The sequence below is a fragment of the Arachis ipaensis genome, chromosome B4 (assembly GCF_059453495.1).
Source record: "Arachis ipaensis isolate K30076 ecotype BB chromosome B4, ASM5945349v1, whole genome shotgun sequence".
NCBI lineage: Eukaryota > Viridiplantae > Streptophyta > Magnoliopsida > Fabales > Fabaceae > Arachis > Arachis ipaensis.
In genome coordinates this window covers 132,597,668-132,621,896 of record NC_142439.1, presented here as the reverse complement: position 1 = coordinate 132,621,896, position 24,229 = coordinate 132,597,668, and the positions used below count along the sequence as shown (strand labels likewise).

The following is a 24,229-nucleotide window of genomic DNA, read 5'->3' as shown; positions in this document are numbered from 1 at the left end:
CCACCGACAGTTGGACAGCAGCCTCTTCTGACGTGTCATCCTTCCGTTGATACAATCCTCGCCATCCATAAGCATCTCTATCCTACAAGGTGCAGTTAGACAAAGCTATCACTCCAAACCCTCGTACAGAAAGGTCTGGATGACGAAGCAAAAGACAATTGCCCAGATATACGGTGATTGGGAGAGGTCATACAATAAGGTGCCGAGGTTGCCACAAGCACTGCAAAATTGTTGTCCCGGAATGATATGCGAGATTAGGATTGTACCGTACTATGATGGACACTTTATGGTGCATGATTGCAGCATGTTTGAGAATGTATTTTGGGCCTTCTCTGCCTATGTGGAGGCATTCAAACATTGCAAACCGTTCTAATCCGTCGATGGCACACATCTTATTGCAATGGCACAAGACGATAACAACAATATCATACTTGTAGCTTTTGTAATTGTTGAATTTGAAACCACGGAGCCCAGATCTTTGTTTCTTACCAATCTGAGACGACACGTGACCCCACTTAGTTTAAAGAAAAACAAACCTAAGTAAATATTTAACTAACAAATCCATTTCAAAGTATGCCTAAAATAATACCTTATCATGTAAAATATTGCTAACAATATATTCAGTCACTTAATATATACTGCATACTACTTCTATAAAAATACCCTAAGTATGGGTACACATGTATGCTTTAACATAAATAAAAAATGAAAAACAACAACTTCAAAGTTGACTGCTCCAATGATGTGCCATGTCGCGTTCAGTCGGTTGATCTTTCCATCGTGTGCATCGGCGCGCGTCATAATCTCGTAGTAACTCGAAAATTTGATTAAAAAAGAGTCAAAGTGAGAAAAAAAAAGTCGAAGAAATAGATGTGATAAGGACTAAAGAGGCGGTGTGGATGAAATATATATATATACCTCATTCACTCTTATATCGTTTACACTGTAAACGAAAGAAAGTCGTTACACACTATGTGTACAAATGTGATACGGCCACGTCGTTTCGTGTCTTATCTGATTTACAGTATAAACTATATATGTGTACTCTTATTTCGTTTACACTTAAAACGAAATAAGTAATAAAATACATTTTAATAAAAATGCTACAAATTACATATTTTAATACATAAAAAATTTATTTTATTTATTTAAAAAAATCTAAAAATAAATGAATTAACAGAATTATTATACTAGTGATTAAACCACTATAGTATTAGTTGAATTATTAAATTAGAGTGTTTTTTTATAGATTTATAAAGATGACAATAAAAGTATTAATTGTCTTGTTAAAAAGAGCATAGATTTAGAAGAGAATTTTTTGTTTTGGGACCAATTTCCTCCAAATTTACTCCAGAGTTAGTCAGAATCTCAAAGAGAATGTTAGAAAAACTACTTTATTCCGATTAATTTGTGTGCAATTTTTTTTTTTGGCATTAGTCCCATTTCAATACCCAAAAATGTAACACCTTAATTTTTAGCATCTCATGATCGCACTAAAAGTCCAAGCGTCACTTACCTCTAAATCTTTATATTTTATATTATCTTTATTTAATATTGAGCTTTCGCGAATACGAATCGAAATTTTTAATCAAGAAATCGAAAGGATATTCTATTTTAAATCAATTAACTACAGAAGTATATATTCACATAGCTTTATATACATAGACATATTCAAAGATCGTCAAATACAAGTTCTGCCCCTCTAAAAATCAAAACAACCAATGGCGAGGGAAAAATAGAATCTATGACTAAGCCAAATACAGGAAATACGAATACATTAATTCATATATATATATAAATCTCCATAGCTCGGTCGCGGCTCCACGCCAAGGATTCCTGAACCTGTCGCTGAAAAGAAAATCTGTAGGGGGTGAGAACGTCGTCCTCGCAGGTTCTCAGTAGGGAAAGTGAATTCCGTACAAGTAATAAATAAGATTGTGAATAATTAACTTTACTCAATAAAGTTATTTTTTATCAACCTTCAAAAATACTTTTTGATTTTACTTTAAATAATTAATTGCTTTCTTTAAAATTTCTGAACTTAAAACAAGTCTCATTCACATAATTAATTCTTAATCACATTAATACATAACTAATAGCACAAGAGACCCAATTGAACACACAAGAAAGGCAGAGTAAGACAATCAGCACAATCACAGATAAGTACAACAAGCAAACACAACCAAATATAAATGCGCAAACAAAATGATGCATGTCTATCCCCTACCGCAGATAATGAGCTCATTTGTCGGTTTCGACCCGCACCCGACGCAATCCGACTTGCAAGTTAGATAAGGCATTTCAGCGGTATAACCTCTGCAAGGTTCCAAACCTTTGCAGGTACTGATTCTCCAGCTGAAGTATAAGGTCCTACATCGGTTTGGGAGGGGAACGAAGCATGCCTTATAAGGGTGTGGATACCTCTCCTTAGCATGACGCGTTTTGATGAGTGAGTGTGGGGGGCTTCGGCTATCATCCCTATCGTCAAAGGAAAAATCGTGAGGTCTTGTGTACCAAAGCGGACAATATTGTGCTAGCGGGTGGTCTGGACTGTTACAGATGGTATCAGAGGCGGAGCCCGGATCGATGTGCCAGCGAGGGCGCTGCCGCGCTGGGCTCCCTTAGGGGGTGGATTGTAAGGTCCCACATCGGTTGGGGAGGGGAACGAAGCATGCCTTATAAGGGTGTGGATACCTCTTCCTAGCATGATGCATTTTGACGAGTGAGTGTGGGGGGCTTCGGCTATCATCCCTATCGTCAAAGACAAAACCGTGAGGCCTTGTGTGCCAAAGCGAACAATATCGTGCTAGCAGGTGGTCTGGATTGTTACATGAAGCATGTGACTCATGTTCCTGGAAGTCATTCCACATTTACGGGCATCCCCGTACAACCATTCACATATAAAGCCCGCGGCTTAACATTTTCACATTGGCACCATAACTATTTACTTTCCGTCACCCTCTCGTAACCTTTTAATCATTTCATAATCACACGTGTTGTGTTCTCTTTTCCCTTCCTTTCTCTTTCTTAAAAAACCGAACTCATATCGTAACTTAAAAACAAAATCTCTTAAGAAGATTGAATTAAAATATTATACTTTTCTTGATAAATCGAATTGGAAACAAACTATTTATGTAATAAATCGAAATCAAATAATATTCATAAATCATATTTTCTTTTAAATAACGCCTTAAACAAAGTCTTGGAGTTTTATAAAAAGTTCAATAGTATTTCCTCTAAAATTCGGACTATGACACCCTTCCAGGGTCCCAACCAAACAATCTCTCAACCATTCCAAATACTAAATCATTTTCAATAACCAAACCATTTTCAAATATCAAATAATTCTCAATAATCAAATCGTTTTCTTTAAAACTAAGCCATGTTCTATTTCAATAAAATTTGGCTCCCTCACTTTTATAATTTCTCAAATCAATAACCCAACTAAGACATTAACATAACCAGAATTTCCAACACTAATCACAGCCTCAATTCATAAAACTAATTTCATTTTTCCAATTCAACAAGCAATACCAAATCTATCACCATTTACAACCACCGTACAACCAACAGCAACTACAACAATATCTTCATTAATAACAAAATCACAATTTAACAAACACACACCTAGCTAATCTAATCACTCAATCTTTTATAGCACCATCAGACAAACCAAAGATCAACTTCAGCATATTTAAACATACTTATTATCACCAACAATTTTCAACTTCATCAAAAGTCAAACAAAGCATTTGTAAATTATTTGTAATTACTCAATAAACTTTTGGCATTCTTAAATTAAAAACTCTTAATTTTAAAACGAACCCCCTACCTTAGTTAGTCAAACCAACGCGTTATAGAAAACCTTTTACCCTCGGCCCGAAAACAACAGCGTCAACTCCGACTATGTTCCGTAGTGGTAACAGCAACAAAGGGACCAGCTACAACAATAACTCAACCCTGACATAAAATCGTCGCGCAAAACTTAATAATCCATAACAGAACAACAACAAAGAGAGGTTTTCAGAGCAAAAAATTTACTGTACCAAGAAAGAAACCAGGAACGGAGCAGCCGCAACACCAGCAGCGAACTCCGACAGCATAAATGCTGCTCCCGGCGGCCATGCACGGCAGCAATAACCACGGCAGCAAATCCCCAATCGCGTTTTCTCTCTCCTTTGAGAGTTATCTCTCTCCCCTCGAGCTCCTCAGCAATGGCGGTGATGGAGGGTCAGCGGTTGCCTCTGGTGACATCCTAGGCCACTGCGACGACGAAGGAGGCTTCGGCGACGGTGACATGCAGTGACGGCGAGCTTCAGCCCTGACGAGGAACGGCGGAACAACAATGTTCTTCTCCCCTTCTACCTGGCAGTTCGCATCTCTTCCCTTCCCCCTGGCCTCTAAGTGCGACGGCGATGGCTGCTGCATAAAATGACTGCGACAACAACCTCGACAATGGCAGCGGCATACGGCGACGGTGGCACGACGATGACTGGTGGCGGTGCGTCCCTCTCTCGGATCTCCTCTCCGTGCTCTCTCCTCTCTCTTTCTATGGAAAATTCTAATGATGTCGCTGGGTTTGATAAGAAAGGAAACATTGGTGGTTAGGGTTAGGTTAGAAGGGGTTAGGGTTTCAATTTGGGGATTAGGGTTTTGTGTATCAAATTGGGGATTTTGGGTAATTTAGTAATTTTAATAAAATTAAAGGATAATATAGTAATTGAAAACTAATTTTAAATCCAATAATAATATCTATAAAATTATCATTTAATCATCAATCTACAAATTATTTTTAGCTCAATATTTTAATTCAATATTTGGAGATAATCAAATTAATTTTTTTTAAATTCTAAAATAGAGCTAAAAATTTAATTATTCAAATAGTGCTAAAAAATTTAGCGGACTATACTTCACTATTTTTTCATAAACCGCAATAAGGTGCAGTGGTTTATGGCTTGTATTTTAGACATAATCTGCTAGAGGGTATAGCTGATTATTCTTGTGTGTGTTTCAAACATAATCCACGATAGCCTGTAACAGATTACATGTAAATCTTAAATCGTGATAGGTTATCGCGATTTACATAGAATTAGTTTAGGACACAAATGTAACCTGTTTTAGAAAGTTGTATTTGTGTAAATTTGATCGCCAAATAATTTATTTATGTAAATTATCCTTTTTTCAGATAAAAAAAATTAAATTTCATTAATAAGAATCAATCAAGTATATATATAAAAAATTCTTGAACCGAGGACACAGCAAAATTACCTTTACTAACAACTTGTGATAAGAGCTTTCAACTATACCAAATTTAGTGGACTAAATTCCCAAAGTGGTTCTCGAAATTCGATCCGTGCACCAATGTTACTCCTCAGTTTTCAATTGCACTAATTTAATCCCCAGATTGAGCTTCGGACTACATACAAGTTCTTCAGCCTATTTCTGGCGTGAGTTAGTAAGCGGACTACTAATGTGGCACGACCACTGCCACGCTGTCAATTATAATTCCCTAATTTAGTATATGTCCCCATTTATAAACCCTAACGCTTCTTCTTCTTCTTTTTCTTCCTTTTTTTTCTTCATCATCTTCTACTTCTATCATTACCCATCTTTGTTGCTCATTGGTGGTGGTTCGTATGGAGTACCTTGCTCCACCTCTTCGGTTTCTCGCCAATGCATGCATTATACTCCTTATCATTCAAAGTTTGGATAAACTTTTTCTCTGTTTGGATTGTTTCTGGATTCGATTTAAGAGGATCAAACACATCCCTAAAGTTCAACTTGTTGATTCAGGTACTTGATAATTCTAGAAAAAACCAGCACAAAGCTAAAAAATGATTGGGCTAAATCGGCGTTGAATTTTCAGAAGTCAAGCTATGATGAATCAGAAGCAGGGCACGAAGAAAAAGAAGATGATAAATAAAAAATTTATGAAGAAATAGTGAATCCTGCTGGTTCATCATGTAAATTAAGTACTCATCATGTAAATGGTGATTTTGATGTAATTTGTTATAAATTATTATGGTGAAAAGTAACTAGCAAATAAATATATAAAGGGGGAGTTGGATGAGGTGAAGTAGTACGGAGGGACTTGTGAAAATGTGGTGGAGATAGCAAGGAAAAATATGGTGGCAGCCCAAAGAAAAGCACCAAGAACGATGAGATGAGCACAGTTGTGATGCTTGGCAAGGTAAGCAGCAAATGGGTAGCATAGACATTAAACAAATGATCGATAGAAAGTGAGTGTGCCCAGAGCAGTAAAATTTTCTTGAAAAGTAGCACTAACTTCTTTGTATACTACTGAAAGCAGAGATGAGTATGCATTATTCATTATATTAACTATGTTAATCATCACCAGTATCACCGTTACACTCTCTCATTTCATCTTCATCTTTTTTTTATTTTCAACTAAGAGCATAAGAATTCGTAGTTTGCATTTTTTTTTTTCTGTGTTTTCCACGATTCAAGAACGGATATGAGAAACTCAAGGTTGACTTGGGAGGAAAATGTGTGCCCATGAGATTGACTTGGACTAATTGTGAGAGTTGAGACACCACTTTACAGAAAGAAAGGAAGAAAAAGAAGCGTTTGGGTTTATAAATAGAGGTAGGGACTAAATTCGAGAATTATAATTGATAGCGTGGTAGTAGTCTGCCATATTAGCAGTCTGCTTATTCACTCACGTTAAAAATAGACTGAAGGACTTGTATGTAGTCCGGAGTTCAATCTAGAGGGCAGTGGCGGAGTTTAGTTCAGATAAGGGGGGCCATGGCCCCCAAACTTTTTATAAAAAATTTAGTAGTACTTTTTTAAAAGATAAAAAATAGTTCAATTGACTTAAATACTTTGCTATGACTTAAAATATCTAATAAGTTCAATAAACAACACTCTCTCTATCTTTAAGTTCAAATATAAAAAATGAGATATTTTTATATATTTAATTTAATATTTAATTTAATTTTTATATGATAAAAAATAATAGAATATTCAATAAGTATTAATATTATTGTATTTGTATAAATTGACAAAAAAAATTCAATAAATATTATAAATTTTAATATTTGTCCTTCTAACTTCTTCTTTACATATTTTACAAGATATATATTTAAATTTTTATATAAAATAATAATGAAAAATCAAAGAATTAATACATTTTTTAAGAGGAAGGCTAATATTTAAGAAAGAGAACATATAACTTTTACAATATCAACACCTGTAGATAGTTCTTCTACTTTAATGAATCACGAAGAAAGTGAGATATAACCTTCAAAAGTTCAAAAAGTTACATATGATGACTTTAACCTTAACTTTTTGGAACGAGATCTTGAAAAACTGCTTTAAATTTGGCAATATCACCCAAACCAGAGAGATGAGATTAGACGAGCTTATCTTAAATGGAGTCTATATCAAAAATATTTTGACAATTATTTTCTATCTGACCCCTCCAAAATTTTGTTTCAAGTTCCGCCACTGCTAGAGGGGGCGAGGAGGAGTAAAATTATTGCAATTAAAAATTGAAAGATAAACATTAATAAATCTAGAGGATCACTTTAGAAATTTAGTCAAATTTAGTGATATTTATTTAATGATATTACTTTTTTCTTTTTCTATTTTTCAAATTTAAATTAATTAACGTTTATGATGGTACTTTTTAATTTAATTTTTAATTTGTTTATCGTGACTCCATTTACAAGAACTAGAAAAGTTATCACAAAAAATTGATGAGAATATTTTGGATACACTAGTAGATGAAATTACAAACCATAATTACAATCACAATAGTTGATCAAACAAACTCAACTAATTTTTCAATAGAACTAAAGTGTGAAGAGATCACATATTAATATTATAGTCATAAAATATTATATTTTTTTAAAGAGGATGGTAAAAAAAGGGGAGAAGATGAGTGGTAGTACCATTAGTAAGAAGAGAAGCCTCCAAAAAAGTTTGTAAGGCTAGAGATACGAATATTAAAAAAAAAAAAATTATACTGAAATAAAAAAAGAAGTGGAAGAAGAGAATTTAACTAAGTATAATAGAGTGACAAAAGAAAAAAGAATGGTAGTAGGTTGTGGAAAAAGAGTAACAATTGGATTGAGACTTGGCACAAGATGAAATGATGAGATATGATAGAGCAGGTTGGTTAGGATGTAATGGTGAGAAAATACTCAAAATAGTGATAAGAATGGTGGTGGTAATATTGGTAATTTAAAAATTTAGACTAATTTATTAGGATAGGATATTTTTATTGAACCACATTACTTTTTATAGGTATAAAGTTAATTTTATTTTTTATTAAATAATTTTGTTAGCGTTTTAAATTTTAATAAATAAAAATAATATTTTTTACTTCTAAACTGTTACAGGAAATAATGAAATATAATAATTAATAACAAATTTTCTTTTAAATAAATATTTAAATTGATACTTCAAAAAATTTTAAATTGAATATTTTAATCCTAATTAATTTTTATTTTTTAAAAGTTCTCCAAATCTCCCGAAGAAATTGATTTCTTTGTTACTTTCAATCAAATTAGTAATACATGTTGAACAAATAAAAACTAACTAAAATCTTATGAAATATGATCACTTTGATAGCATAAGATTATGTAAGAAATTTAAAGGTATGTTTGGGCGCTATTATTTTGTTAAAAAAAGATTTTTTTTAATAAATTTTTTTTTTATTTTTTAATGTATTTGACAAATTTTTAGTAGTAAAAGTAAAAGTACTAGTAAAATAAAAAACAAATTTTTTGAGAAGCTGTAATTTACATCTTTTTTTAAAAGATCTTTTTTCTTTAAAAAAAAGATGTTTTTTCATGTAATAAATAAACAAAAAAGTATTTTTATATTATTATACCCAAACATAATTGATAAATAAAAAAACTTTTTTACATGAAATATCCAAACATAAAATTACTTTTATTTCTCTATAAAATCTTTTAAAAAAAATAACTCGAAAAAAAATCACCCAAACAAGCTATAAATTCTTCACAAGGACCTCTATTAATCAAGAGCACATTCTTCTTCCAAAAACTCCGAGAACGCTAAAAATCCCTAATCCCCAATTGCTATGTCATACGCTTGAACCGCAGCCCCTTCTTTCTCCAAAAGCTCCCATCTCTTCCCTTTTTCCCCTTCTTCCCTCTGTTCCATTTTTTCCTCTTCAGCCAGCCAATCTTACAAGTCACCACCACGAATCAACGTCGATCACCGCGTCTCTCACCGCGCCGTCACCACTCGCCCCACCGGATCTCTCTGGTGCTCTCATCTGTCAGATTCTCACTTTGCCACCTCCCTGCCAGTAACTTGTTGCCGTCGTCGTTCATTTCCCGCAGCGAAGCAACCTTTCAGCACTGGTAAACCTTGATTTTAATTCTAAAAGATCATTGTTGTTATTATTGTAGAATTGTTGTTGTGAAATAATGGTGGTGTTTGGATAAATCTTTATAAAAAAAGAATAATTAAAGATAAAACACAAAAGCATGAGCAGAAGCAGCTTCTAACCTGCTTTTGTCTTGTTGAAAGGCAATATTAATGATGTTCTTAGTATAAACTTTACATTTCAAGGCTGAAATTTTTTCTTAGTATGTGACCAAGATATCTAACATTTAGGAGCGTGAAGGTAATTTTAAAGAGAAGTTAATTATAGGATATCTATCCTTTTCAGGAGCTGCTTTGAGTGTATATTCTTAGAAGTATTTGTTTTTGTAAAACTTTATGCAAATTGATGCGTTGAAATTGAATTTTTGTGGGATGAGTAACTTAAGGGAGCATTGGCATCTAGAAGTACCTTGTAGCTTTTTGAATTCCACTAAAGCGAGGGATTTGTACCTGGCTAGGTGCAGCACATTGCTATAGCTCAAGTTTCTTGATCCCTTATTCTTGATGTTCAACAGACCTTCTAGATCAAACTTCAACCATTTACTTCTTCACAAAAACAGATTTCTTCACTTGCTTAATCAACATGGCATGCATGACTTGGACTTTTGACTGTTTGTTGTTTTATAGAATGCCAAATTGCATCTTTCTAGTGAAGTTCTTCTTTTTATTTATAAAATTTAGAAAATGTTGCTTACTATGATATGGAGGTTTTTATTTTATAAAAGAATAAATTAATATTAAGCGGGAAGGGGAAATGGAAGGAAATAAAGAGAGAAGATGGTGTTTATCTTGGTGTTCATCACATATCGGATTCTCGGTGTTCATCACTCGTCATGTGTTAATCTTCATGTTTTGATGGTAATGCCAAAGTGACGTGTTGATAACCAAACAAGTGGTTCTGTTTCTTCTATCTGCAGCATTTTTCTGGCTTTCCATTTTGGTTTGTCGTCTGATGGTTTCTGGTTTGCTCTCTTCTGTTTTTCTGTCCTGGGGATGTGATGCTTCTTCTTTGCTGCAGTTCTGAGATGTTCCTGCATTTTTTTCCAGTGTTTTTTGCCTGTATTGTTCTACTGGTTGGCTGTGTTCATGATCTTCTGCTGCTTAGCATGCTTTGGTTGCTGATTCTTTCTACTTGCTGGTTTGATGTACTTTTACTGTTCTTTTGATCTTTCCATGCTCTTTATGGTTGTGTTTGTTAGGAATCTGTTAGATTGTTTGTCCAAATTTTGGTGTTTCTACCAGATAAAACAGTTTATTTTTATATAACTTGTACGGAAGTATTCAATGGCATGTGCCATTGTATTGCAGTTAGCTTAGCTTGGGTAGCTTAGATAAATTCTTTAAGACGTCGTGCTGGACTGCCTTCTTTGGCATGGTGCAGTCTTTGATGTCATAAATCAAACCTTAGATGGGAGAACTTAGACACGGGATGTGGTAACATTTTCTTTCCCTTCATTTATTGGATGCAATTAAAATCACACAATCTTGCCGATTGCTATTTCTTGGCTGGTTGATTGATGCCTCTTGTAAGTTATGCTGATTTTTTTTTTTTTTTTTTGGGATCTCCAGGTTAGGGATTGAAATCTAGATCTCAGGATGCCAGCTACAGCAGGTAGGGTTCGCATGCCTGCGAACAATAGGGTGCACAGTAGTGCAGCCCTTCAGACCCATGGCATTTGGCAGAGTGCCATTGGCTATGATCCTTATGCACCAAACAAGGACGACAAAGATTCTTCACAGAATCTCCCGGATGCCAAACCTGATGCTGAGAATGCATATGCTAGCTTCCAGGGGCTTCTTCAGCTTGCTAAGATAACCAATGCTGATGTTGATATCTCCCGTGGGGCCTGCAAAAAGTGCGGCCGTGTTGGGCACCTCAAGTTTCAGTGCAAGAACTATGTGAAGGTCAAGGATGATAATGAGGAGAGAGATGCTGAAGCTATGCAGTCTCTAGGGTTGGTTGGATTGGATAAAAAGTTGAAGGGGAAGGCTGATAAGCTCGATAAGAGAAGCAATGTTGAGAGCACAGAAGAGGAGGACGAGGAGGAAGATAGTGAGAGTTCAGATTCTGAGGTTGATTTAGAGATTGAGAGAATTATTGCTGAAAGGTCTGGGAAGAAAATTAGTGAGAAGCATGGTTCTTCTAGGAAGAAGGGGAGTTCCGATGATGATGGGTCAGATCGGGATTCTGCGAAGAAGAGGAAAAAGAGAGGCAGGTCGAAGAAGAGAACTGGGAAGAGGGAAGTTAGTGATTCGGATGATTCAGGTGAGAGGAGGAGAAGGAAGAGGAGGAGAGCGCACAGGAGAAAGAGGGACATGTCTTCAGATGAGGATGATGAATATAGGCACAGTAGAAGAAAGAGTAGGAAGGAGAAGAGGAGGAGGAGAAGCCGTCGATCAGATTCTGATTCTGAATCATCAGAGGATTCTGATGTACTGCACAAGCGGAAGAGCAAAAGGCCTCCATCATCTGACAGTGATTCATACTATGATTCAAGGAAGGGTAGGGATGCCAAGAGATCGGAAAAGAGGAGACGGCACCACCATGGGGATGATGAATAGAGTGGCATCAATTAGTGTAATACTAAAAGCCAACTTTATGTGATTTGATATGCCGTAATTCGTAGCACCTATATATGCTTGTTTAAAATTTATACCTTTAAAATTTATACATTGACATATCTATACTGTTAAGATGAAATATGCAGGGTTTAGATAGTTGTGTTAATAAGCTTTTGAATTGTTGTGTCTATTTTTCATGGTCCAACCGTAACTATGATTCATGAAGGAAAATATGATGTTTGATATACGTGGTCTCGTCTATTATGCCATAAAGCTCAGTTCTAACAAAAGTAGATGCATTGACCTATCTACTCACAGATCCATCTATCTGATTGTAGAGAGCATAACAGAAAGCTTAAGATGTATGGTTTGACTGTTTGAACTTAAAATCTAGCTTTTTTCGGAGAGTCCGTTCAACATGTTTTACCCTTCTAAATTAATTTTATTTTTTCATACTATTCAGGGTATTCATCATTTCTCTCATGTTGGAGTTTTTGTATACCTTTTTTCTCTTGGAACAAAGAGATATTCAGGAAATATATAATTTGATTTACTGTTAATTCTTTTAGTATTTATTTTATCGTATAATTTCAATAATGTCAATTATTGTGGTATTTTTCTTTAAATTATCGACCTATACATAAATATAAGTACTATAGGGTTTTAAAAATGAAATCCAGGGATCCAGAAAGGACAAAAGGATAGAAATGGGGTTCTCCCAACCAAAAGAAACAAAATGCTAAAAAGGAAAGTTGAAGAACTGAGTAACTAGTGGAGAGGAGTGATTGAAGTGGTCTGTAGCTCCTGTATTTTAGCCTTTGCTACATGGATATCAGAAATCAGTTATTGAGTATAGAATTGCGTATTGAGTATTTCATAAAAGAATTTTATTATACTACTATAAATATGTTTGATTATTTCATTATTTGTCTATTATACGTTTGATTATTCTATTATGACATGTTTGATTATTCTAGTAATTAAGTAGTTATATAGAAAAATATGTGAATTACTATGTATAAATATATACAAATAAATAATTTGGTGAATATATATATAGTGTGGTATTGACGTATTGTAGTAGACTAGTAGTTGATATATAAAGGAATATAAAATTATGACCAAAACAACATAATTTATTTGTGCTTACAATTTATAACAAACTTATGAAAAAACTAAAATAAAATTTATCATTATGAATCGAATAAAGGAAATAGCACTGCAATACGTAAAGTATGACCAGAACAACATAATTTATTTATGCAAACAATTCATCAAAATCTTATGAGAAAATTAACTAACGCAAAATTTACCGTTAGGATATCTATACTATATAATGGGGATGGTATATAATGGGAATTTGGAAGGGTTAATACACAATTGTTTTTTGAGGCCATTTATTGAGAGTAAATGTTTTTTTTGGGTCAATATTCAAAATTTGTTAATCGATTTTTAATCATCTAAGTATTTAGAAACCCATTAAGATTTTTGAATTGTAAAAAGGGGTTTTGTCTTACCAAGAGAGTATTTATTTATATTATATGAAATGTCATTACAATCTGCCAATTAACTCAATGGGAAGCAGCATTGAGGTGTTCACCACGTTTTAAGATGGTGACTTGCCCCATCATTGATTTTTTGGAAACAGAAACAGCAGCTTGAGGAGATTATTTAGGATGAGGATTGAAGTTAACAGGTCATATAGCTGGCAGCTGCAAAATATTAGAGATTGGAATTGGATAAGTTTAGAATTATGATTGAAAATTTAAAATTATGTTAGATTAAAAAAAAATTGTAATTAGGTTTATGTAAATTTTCCGGTCAAATTTTGTCCACACAACTTCAAAATTTAATATTCCTAAATAAAAATTAAAATAGTTAATATTTAATATTTATCCAAGATGTCATTTTTCTATTCCTATTTTACATAGATAAATCTTATGGTGTCTATAATTTTAGTATCTAATTTTTGTCAAATTTATTTTTTATGATAAATTTTAAATATTTAATAATTATTTATTTCTATACCTTCAAAATTAAATATTAATTTTTAATTCATTTTGATAAATTAGACAAACACTTTCAAACACCATCATCTTTTATATATTATAGACAGATATACAGGGATACAAATAATGCTTAATTACTTGTCCAAAGACACAAATGTAGGATTGAAGCATGCAACATACATCAATTCAAGACAGTAGCAATCCCACCAAGGTCTAAAAAATGGCAGCACCATCCATCAAGTACCAAGTGAAGCTCTGTCATAGAGTGCTGACAAATTTCGATCTTCAAAATGATTGTGGGTCCTCACTTTGCCATGTAACTTGTCAAGAATCCTCCATGTCACACAATCAGGTGTGAGTTTATTCCTTTTCATCTCTCTAACAATCTGATAAGCCTCCCTTTTCAAACCTAGATTGCAAGCACAATTGATCACAATATTATAACTAAATATATTTGGAGACACCCCAGAATCTACCAGTTCATATAAAAAATGACAAGCTTCGTTAAATTTATTGGTGCGACAGAACCCTTTCAGAATTGCTGCATAAACAAAATTATCATGAATCCCTGAAGGCCATATAACATTGTGCCAAAAATTCTTTGCTTCATCTATTTGGTTAGATTCACATAGACCATCTACCACAACAGTATAAGTGGTACTATCTGCAGTAATGCCATTACTTGCCATATTATTGAAGGCCCTCAATGCATCATTTGGCCTCTTCAGTTTGTATAGGCCTAGGAGAAAAGCATTATATGTCGCAACACTCGGTCTTACACCATTTTCAGGCATTACTTTATGGAGCAACTCAACAGCTTCATCAACTCTTGCAGTGTCTAATAAACCAGAAATGATCGTAGTGAAGGTCACAACATCGGGAGCGGAAAATTTACCACTCAACATGTCCTGTAATACCGTTAGAGCTTCATCAATCCTCCCCATCTTGCAAAATCCATTGATAACTGTGTTAAGTGTGATCACATCTGCATGACACTGGCTTTGAAGCATGAGCACAAGCACATTCAAGAGTTCTGTTGGATTATTCACAGTACAAAGAGCTCTTAAATAGATGTTGTAAATCCTAGTCTTGTCGACGCCTTCCCTACTTAGCATGTGTTCAAGAACTTTCCTTGCCTTGTCCACATCCAGCACTTGGCAAAGAGCTTCCACCAACACCTTGTAGGTATGCTCAGAAAGCAAGAATCCGAATTCAGCTTCCTCTAATAACTGATAAGCTCTCATACAATCACCATCCTTGCTAAGCCCATGTATAATATAATTATAAGACGCTACACTCGGAACTAATCCTCTCTTCCTCATTATATACACAATCCTAGCAGCCGCATGATACCTCCCAACCTTGCAGAGTGAATCTATCATCTGTCCATATGCAACCTCCTCACACAAACTGCCCCCTAATGCAAACTCCTCGGCTATCCTAAACAATTCATTGAAGAACCCTCCCCTACACAGAGAATCAACTAGATTCACGAAGGCTGCCGTCTTCATCGAAGCCTCCCTTTCAACCCTCATCTTCTCCCATAACTGGCACATCATTCCCTTTGCTCCTTCTATATCCCTCATCCTAAGAAACCCGCCGACTAAAACACTATAAGTCAAAGAATTTGCCGCAATACCACTATCAAGCATTTCATCAAACACCTTGCGGGCATCACCAATTCCACCAATTAAGCAGTACCCATTAATGAGAGTAGTATAAGAAACCACATTGGGGGAATGCCCTCTACCCTTCATGTCGAAGAACAGTATGTGAGCTTGTTGGGGTTGACAGAACCTGCAAAAGTGATCCATTAAGCGGTGATAGGTGACAATGGAGGGAACGAAGCCGTGGTTAGCTTGGATCAAAGAAAGGGCACAAGCCCAGGTTCGGTGCGGGGTTCGAGAGGGGAGGAGGCGGGAGAGGAGAACGTTGGAGGTGCGGTGGTCAGGGAGGAAGCCGGAGGAGAGGAAGAGGGAGAAGATGTTGTGGGCTTCATCGAAACGGTGGGCATCACAGAGGGAGTGGATGATGGCGGCAAGGTTGCGGTTGTGGAAGGTGGTGGTGGAGTGGTGGTGTTGTCCATGTTGAATGGTGGGGTTGTGGATGGTGGTTGAGAATGGAAGACAGGGGAGAACGAAGAAGGGTTTGGATTTACTATGGATGAGAAAGGTGGTGGTGCGTGATTGCATTGCATTGACACGCGATGAGCCAATGGACAGAGGCTCCTTTGGGGCATTTGGTCGAACAGGTTCTGTGCTACTAACTTCACGTGAAACTAATAAAAAACTGCATATGAATTTTCATCCATAAACACCCTTCTTTCATTCTTTGTATGTGTCCTTATCTGCAATTTTTTTTCCTCCCTACTCTTCTTTGTTTTATTTCTCTTTTTTTTTAAAAAAAAGAAAAACAAGGGCTAAAAGAAGAAAGAAGCAAAAATTTATGTTTATTTCTGTGTTTAGTTAGAAAAATGATACCTGACTGGCAACCAAAACAAATTTGACTCTTGACTCAGGCATGGATTCTTGTATTCACTCTTCATATTTTTTTGGTGAAAAACTCACGTGCCGTTCGACTCTACGTGAAGTTGATAATTGAGAGTCGTTAGATAAAAATTTGATAACCGAGAGTCGTTAGATAAAAATTCAGTCAAATCATCTAACGGCTCACAGTTATCAACTTCACGTGAAGTCGACTGTACCTGAATTTCCCCTATTTTTTCACTAATGCTCAATAGTAATAAGAATGAACATTTCCACATTTCCCACTTCCCAGTTTTTCTTTTCCTTCCTGTTATTAAAGAAATAAAATGATGCTGAGTTTGTATTAATGCTCCATCATTAATCAAATCAAATCATGGATAAGAACTTAACCAACATCCAAGCCTACCCAATAAAAAGGGGTAGGGGTGTTCAATCACCAATTACACTAATCATCCAATCATTTGTTTCTTGAATAATACATGATAATTATATGTGTATAAGTATAACCATTGCAATGAAACTGTGTTATGTACAAAACACACACTCTTTATTTTTGTCCACTCCTTTTGGCTTCCAATGTTGTTCCCTCTTTGAGTGCTACTTGTGCTTCATGCTCCATTCCAAGTCCACCCAATGAAACATACTGAAGATAAGATGCAATGTGCCACAAAGGGGAAATCACTTGCGCTTGCATTGCATCGCCTAGCGCTTCCTGCGGCATTTCGCTCATAAGATAACATAAACTGCGGCGCGCATGTACCGTCGGAGAAACCATTGTTCCAGCATCAATGAACTGAAAGTAACACACAGAAATCTATTCTGTTTAAAATAGAGATCAAGGTATGGTATTGTGATTTCTAACTTTTGAGGGACGAAAGTGTAGAGAGTATATGCAAAACAATCATGGATTTGTTGCTATTATTGTTTCTCATTTGAATACAAGTTTTCACATATCATTTACCAAACTAATTTAATCTACTTTTGCATTACATAAATATGGTTGAGATAGAAATCATATTATTTGTGCGCTATATACTAGACAATTTTACAATAATACCGTACAACGAGCAGGTCTTAACTCTAGTGATATATAACACAACAATATTTATGTCATTATGTGTGTGTGCGTATATAGATCAAATAACAGAAGGACTATGTTCTTGAATGTTACTCTATCTGACTATCTTGTTAATAAATATTTTAATTAAAAATCAAAAGAACTATTCATCATTATGTGAAGGGTTAATTGAAATTTACCTTATATGTACTTTAACTGCTAAACTTTAAAAATGTGCAAAAAGGACCCCTGAACATTGTGTTATGTGAAAATTGACCCTCCGAACTCTCCGAAATATGCAACTGTGGCACCTTAAACTTTGTTACATGTTGTTACTTTTGTTAACAACTGATGAAGAAAATTGTTAACATGGTTAATTTGCATATCTGGAGAAATTTAGAGTGTCAATTTGCACAGTTTTAGAATTCAAGGATTAAAGTGCATGGCATAAATTTCTAAGGGCAAGGAAAAGTACAACTAACCCTTACGTAAATTTCACATGAGCAAGGATATAACTTGCAATTGTATTATTCATAGTTCATTAAGGACTAAAAAGAAAGGTAAGACAAATTTAGATGATTGGGTATCCCCATGAGAAATCTACCTGTGTATAGAACTCAATTGCAAGTCTAAAATCTTTCTGCCGGAAAGCCGCATCTCCTTTTTTCTTACAATTTAGCATGTCCTGCATTTGATCAGTCCACATCTGGAAAGATAACTGTAGCATCACAACAGAGAAAAACTCAAATTAGCACACGACAAAGAAAAAAGGTAAAAGTTAAACAAAAAATTACATATTACTTAATAGTTTGTCTGAATAAGTCAATATAAAAAGAACACATGATGCTTTTGGTTTGCATTTTCATTTTTGTTTTCATTGTTTTTTATTTTCAGGATTTTGTGAAGAAAAAGGGAAACACGAGATGAAAACAGAACACTGATTTCTCTTTTTTCTTCACAAAATCCTGAAAACAGAAAATATAAACCATAAGCACACTAAACTTTTTCCAAAACAATTTTAGAGGCATATAGCAAATTTAGATAGAGAACCTCATTTGCAATTCCCTCATCATCTTTATAGCCAAGTTTTTCCAAAACTTCATGAATGGCAGTCAGGTCCTTTCTTGAACAAGCTTCACCAAGCGGAGACAATGAAGCTAAAGTGGAACCATGCGGGATACCCATCAATTCATGTGAAGGAACCTAAAAGAAATAAAAAGATAAGAGAAGAAATCATTGGTAAGACAAACTTAAAGAAGAAATCAAATGAATGACAGTATTATACTAACCTCTGTCTCTTTCTGAAGAGGGGCCAAAGCAGCCACTAATGACTTCGGATTAGGCCTCTCTCTTGGTTCGTACTGTAAACATCGAGATGCCCAGCGCACCAACTCGGTTCCATCATCATCAGAAAACTGTCCTTCCAAGCAAGAATCCGTCAGCATCTGAAGATTTCTGTCTCGAATCAAATCAAGAGCCTGCTCCAACATTTTCAAAAAATTAGAGATACTAGTCACATTACATATAATATTCAAGTTTACACACCAAAGGATATATAAAGAATAAAATTGTGCAATCTTCAATGGCACGATTTTCCCTAAAGTAACATGACTTACATGACTTGGAGGGATATGCTTCCCACTGAGAATGTCAAGCAAAAGAGTTCCAAAGCTATATATTACACTTTCTGGTGTTACTCTACCTACAGAAGAAAAATAGTTATTAAAATTTTATTATCATCCTACTCTTACAAACGATTAATGATCGTATATTCTAAAATGAAAAGACTGATTTCCTATTTAATATCAACACAATGCTACTACTGAAGAAAAATGGCATACCAGTTCTGAGATACTCAGGAGGGGTAAATGCTAAATTTGTGCTATAACTTTTCCCATCCCTACTATTCTTCATAAGGCCAAAAGTTGAAAGCCTAGGATTACCATCCTGCAAAATTCTAACACAGGATTTATGTTAATTTAATTACATTAGATACATACACAAGGCGGACACAAAATTTTACCTCGTCAAATAGAACTCTATATGCATTAAGGTCATGATAGAGCGCACGTCCTTTGCTCGTGCAGTATTCCAGAGCTTCTGCAAGATGTAGAACAACTCTCAGTCGCATTGGCCATTTCATCGGTTGAGTTTCCCCTGATATAGAGACAAACATCAATTATTTCACATATCATAGACTCAGCAGTATGTTCCTGAAAACCATCACCAGGAAACAGGATCATCATCAAATATTGAAGCTAGCATAATTCTTTGGGAAGATTTATTTATGATTTTTTGTTTAGTTTGAATGCTATTTTGTAATATGACAGTACAAAACATAATTTTTCTTAACAAGATGAATGTTATTCAGTAATTGGACAGTACTAATCCCATATTATGCACCAACAATGCACCAGGATTGACTCGTGACAAAGCAGATAAAAACAAAATACTAAGCATTATATTAATTCAAGGCATGCCAATTGGTTTTCAAATTATTAAAAGAGAAGAACAAATCATATGCATGAAAGAAGCTATTACAATGGAAAAGGTGTTTCGCGAGTGTTTCGTTGGGCATGTATTCGGCCACAAGCAACCTCTCTTCGCCTTCACAACAACAACCAAGCAAATTCGCCAATCTTTGGTGACGAAGCTGGCCAACAGATCTAGCTTCCTCCTGAAGTTACAAAATGAAATTATCCTTATTAACTAAAACTGAGACCAATACCATGTGAGGATTGAAAGTTACAGTGGTGTGGTTTTAGAATCCACTAAGAAAGAAAGGTAACATTTACCAAAAACTGCCGAGAATCGGGCCAAGCATTCCTATTGAACCTCTTAACAGCAATCCTCATTTGATTCTCCAACTTCCCTTTATACACAACATTTGGAGCCTTCTCTCCATGTTCAGATACTATATTCTGAACAGAGAAACCGGATGTCGCATTCTTAAGTTGCTCAAATGTAAATTCACAAAATGCAGGCCCATTATCGGCTTCACTTCTATCTTCATTTCCTGGAAAAGAAAACATTTCAATAAACATCTATGAACCACAATTTCTTGAAATTACTGAGCAGAACATAATGCACCATAATATTATTAACAGTGTATTATTGATACCTACCAGTATGCGGAACTTCAATAACAGATGCCTTAACTTGTGAATTTACGCAGCACGGCACGAGGCTGGAGAACTGAATCCCCATTTTGATTCACTAAAATAATAATATTTGAAGTGATGACAACCTCTTCCACTTTCAATTATTTGAATTTCTGTATATATCCAAAAAAAAAAAAAACATATGTAGCTGCAAATTTTGGAGCAAGAAATGCCTGTAACTCACATTTAAAAAAAATCCTTGTTTAAGGTTTAAAGGGTTTAAAAGAGCATAGCCTTTGATCACTCTCAAGCAACTAAAACAAAGTCATCAAGCACTAGCATCAAGAACCATTTTCACAATTAACAAGAGAAGACAATGATCAGAACAACATAAAAAAAAAAATACCCAACAAATGTAAAGCTGCTTCATTTAAGAAGGGAATATGATAGTACTTTTCATTATTTTTTGTACATTTTTCGTTTCGTTGGGTTGGTGAAGAGAATTGAAGATCTCACATACATAGAAACACAAAGTAATAACAAAATCATCACAAAGCAATAATCCCAAATCCATATGATCTTTAAATACTACGCAACCAAACAACTAAGCAATTTTAGCATTTAAAGCTAAAAGGTAAATAAAAAGGACATCCATCATAGATGAAACATTTAAATGCATTTCATAAAAGTTAGGGGGAGAAATCATAAACACACAGAAGCTGAATATTTAACTTCACATGACAGCATAGTATCTAAGCATCTATTTGCATCTACCTTTCAATTTTTTTTCTCTTATTTCACTTTCTCCCTTTTTCTCTCCGAGTCAACTCAATAGTGTAGTTAGAAAATGCACCTAAAGTCTTTTCCATTTTTTCTACTTTGCCAAACTAAACAATGAATAAAGCAGCACTTTTTGAACCTACCCAAAAAGCAATTTCACCTTTGAAATTCTTCTTCAGTTCTTCTTCAATGGCAGTGGGAAAAAAAAGTTGACTCCTTCTTTTCCCCTCTCTCTTACCTAGACCAAATCAAAAGCTTTTGCGAGATCCACATTTTCTTCCCAGAAAAGAAATGAGAAAAAATAATAATAAAACCAGGAAAATTGTCTGAATTTTTCAAAGTTCAAGTCTTTTCCTCGATCCAATCAAACCCCATTTATCATTTTCCTCAGAAAACTTGGGATTTTCTTTTTTTGTTTCCTCCAAAACCCAACAATTCTTCAACCCAGATCAAGTAAAATATTAAAACCCAATTTTTTAAGTATAAAAAAGTTTCCGTTTTTTAAATTGAAGAAAATCAATAAAGGAGGAATGAAACTCTAGCAGAACTGATCAACTTTGTGAGAAGCACAAAATGTATAAAGAAAAATGATGGTGAGTGATGATGAAACTAGGCTTCTCAATTTTATTTTATTGGCCCTTTCATTTGGAATAAAATTATAAATCAATCAAGTTGACCAATAAAATATATAAAATTATATAAATAAATTAATTATTATATAAAATAGATTTTATTGGCCCCTTCATATGAGCATAAATCTAAACATTAATATAAATTTATTGTAGGAAATAAAAAAGGAATAACAACGTTTTAAGTGATTTGAACAAATTTAACAATTCTAATTTAAAAACGAGTAATAGGACAACTAAGTTAGCGAACTATGTTATAATAAAGTTAAAAATCTTTAATAAATCTTTAATTAAAAGTATCAAATAAATTTTTTTTTTTTTAAATTGTGATAAGCTCACAGCCTCATAGGTCGTTAAAAAAAATATAAATACTAGTAAATGGTTGAAAATTTTAAATACTCAATTTTATAAATTTAGAGAGTCATAATATTTCTACCAAAAATTTAAACTAATAAAAAGAGGTAATATGAATTATTGTATTTTTAATATTCTCGTTTAAATAAGAGTTTTTTTAAATTTATTTAATTTTTATATACATCTTTTTTTTTATATTTACTTTATGTTAATTTTTTTAATTTTAGAATTTACTAAAAATTAAATTCTAAATTTTTCGAATATAAAATTATGATATGTTGTTATTAGTAACAATCATAAAATCAGATACAATTTATTCTCTATTTAAGGAATTATAAATTTATTGTTACAGTTTTTCCAGAGAAATTTATTTAATATTTTTTTCTTAAAATTTATAAGTGCGTTGCAAATTTTTTAAATATATTTTTTTAAAATATATGAACCACTATAATACATGTGCTGATATATAATCCCAAATGTTATTAAATAATACTATCATAATAATTTGACTATCTATATTGCATAGCAATATAATATTGTTTAATCTATATGACCAACCAACCTTATCTAATTAAAATTAAATACATACCAATCCAAATAATTACTTGATCTGATTAAGAAAGCTCACTTCTTTTCAATATTGTATACTGTCTGTAGAATTTTTCTTCATTTTCATCATTATTATGAGTTCCATTTTCTAAAATTGTACATCATTTTCTTTCTCATTTCCACCGCCAATCATTTTTGGAGGTTTTAAATCATTTGGTATGGGCTTAAAGATTTTGAAAGTCAAATATGACAAATTCAAGCCAGTGAAGCAGGTGTGTCCATGTATACATTATCCATGTCCCATGAAGAAAATTATATTCATTATAATAAAGGAAGAGGAAGGTACACAACTACTCCCCCAAGCATTGAATTAAAGATTATTCTTTTGTCACATGTATAATGTTTTAAACACTCCAACTGTGTAACTTTGAAATTTAGCAAAAACATAAATATTTTTTTCAACTATCTCATATTATATATACATTAAAAATTAATATTAAATTAATTATTTATATAAAGTATAAAGTAGAATATAAATATATATCAAAAGAATGTGATATATATATATATATAATTAATTTACTATCTAATTTTTATATACATATGATATTTTATATTTAGTCTTCTCTTACATCTTTTGTTTTGATTTTGATTCATTTGAATTGAGAATGATAAATATAAGCTAAAAGAATAACGATCATAATTTTTTTTTTAATTATTCTCATAAATATGAAATCAAATTAAAAGAGATAGCATATAATGAAGTTGAGTTAATCGTAGTCACTGTTGTAAAAATTGTTAGAATTAGTTACTGTTATTGTCATAATTAGTTAGCCAATTATGATCAGTTGTATAAGTAATTGTGTGTTAGTTATATTTCTCTGTATAAATGAATAATAAACTAGAGCTACAAATACTAGCTAAACTCATGTGTAAACGGTATTCATTCAATTCATTCATTTTTTTTATTGCAATACTTTTCATCTCTCTTTCTCTTTTTATTTTCTAAGCTCTACCATCTGTAAGTCACTGATATTTTTTATGGTATCAGAGCCACCTCAATCATCTTATCTTCTTAGTTAATTGTTCCCATAAACCTAAAATCAAAATCCTAATACCCTATTTTCTTCTGTTTTGTAGCCTAACCTTCATGTGTTTGTGTTGGAGCTGAAGGTTCCCCATAGCAACACCAATAAATCAGTCAAAAATCAATACTAATAGTAAAAAATGAACAGTTTATACATTCGTCAATCCAATAGTAATTAGACTAGCTGGAGAAAATTCTCTTCTCTAAAAAGAACAAGTTAAAGCAACAATT

General features: G+C 33.6%; 3 protein-coding genes across 8 annotated transcripts; 1 reads left to right on the top strand and 2 right to left on the bottom strand.

Moving 5' to 3' along the window:
• The first annotated feature begins 8,980 nt into the window (after positions 1–8,980).
• CXIP4 (CAX interacting protein 4) lies at positions 8,981–12,136 on the top strand. The gene is made up of 2 exons (XM_016338339.3): positions 8,981–9,359; positions 10,954–12,136. The coding sequence occupies exon 2, from the start codon at positions 10,981–10,983 to the stop codon at positions 11,944–11,946; it is 966 nt and encodes a 321-aa protein (XP_016193825.2). The 5' UTR covers positions 8,981–9,359; positions 10,954–10,980; the 3' UTR covers positions 11,947–12,136.
• Positions 12,137–14,026: 1,890 nt separating this feature from the next.
• On the bottom strand, positions 14,027–16,431 carry LOC107634986 (Pentatricopeptide repeat (PPR) superfamily protein). Its single transcript, XM_016338335.3, has one exon. The coding sequence runs from the start codon at positions 16,145–16,147 to the stop codon at positions 14,192–14,194; it is 1,956 nt and encodes a 651-aa protein (XP_016193821.2). The 5' UTR covers positions 16,148–16,431; the 3' UTR covers positions 14,027–14,191.
• A 347-nt stretch (positions 16,432–16,778) lies between these two features.
• Positions 16,779–22,026, bottom strand: LOC107634985 (serine/threonine-protein kinase BSK3). Of its 6 annotated transcripts, none has more exons than XM_016338330.3 (11): positions 21,523–22,026; positions 20,624–20,772; positions 20,294–20,514; positions 20,040–20,175; positions 19,522–19,655; positions 19,340–19,445; positions 19,115–19,200; positions 18,788–18,976; positions 18,549–18,701; positions 18,103–18,216; positions 16,779–17,234 (listed from the first exon to the last, which is right to left on the bottom strand). In XM_016338330.3, exons 2-11 carry the CDS (start codon positions 20,703–20,705, stop codon positions 16,989–16,991), a joined length of 1,467 nt encoding a protein of 488 aa, XP_016193816.1. In that variant the 5' UTR covers positions 20,706–20,772; positions 21,523–22,026; the 3' UTR covers positions 16,779–16,988. The 6 variants fall into 6 exon arrangements, with proteins under 6 accessions (XP_016193816.1, XP_020977400.1, XP_020977404.1 ...); XM_021121741.2 differs by having other exon boundaries at positions 21,540–21,978; XM_021121745.2 differs by having other exon boundaries at positions 20,624–20,714; positions 21,540–21,663.
• Between the last annotated feature and the right edge of the window lie 2,203 nt (positions 22,027–24,229).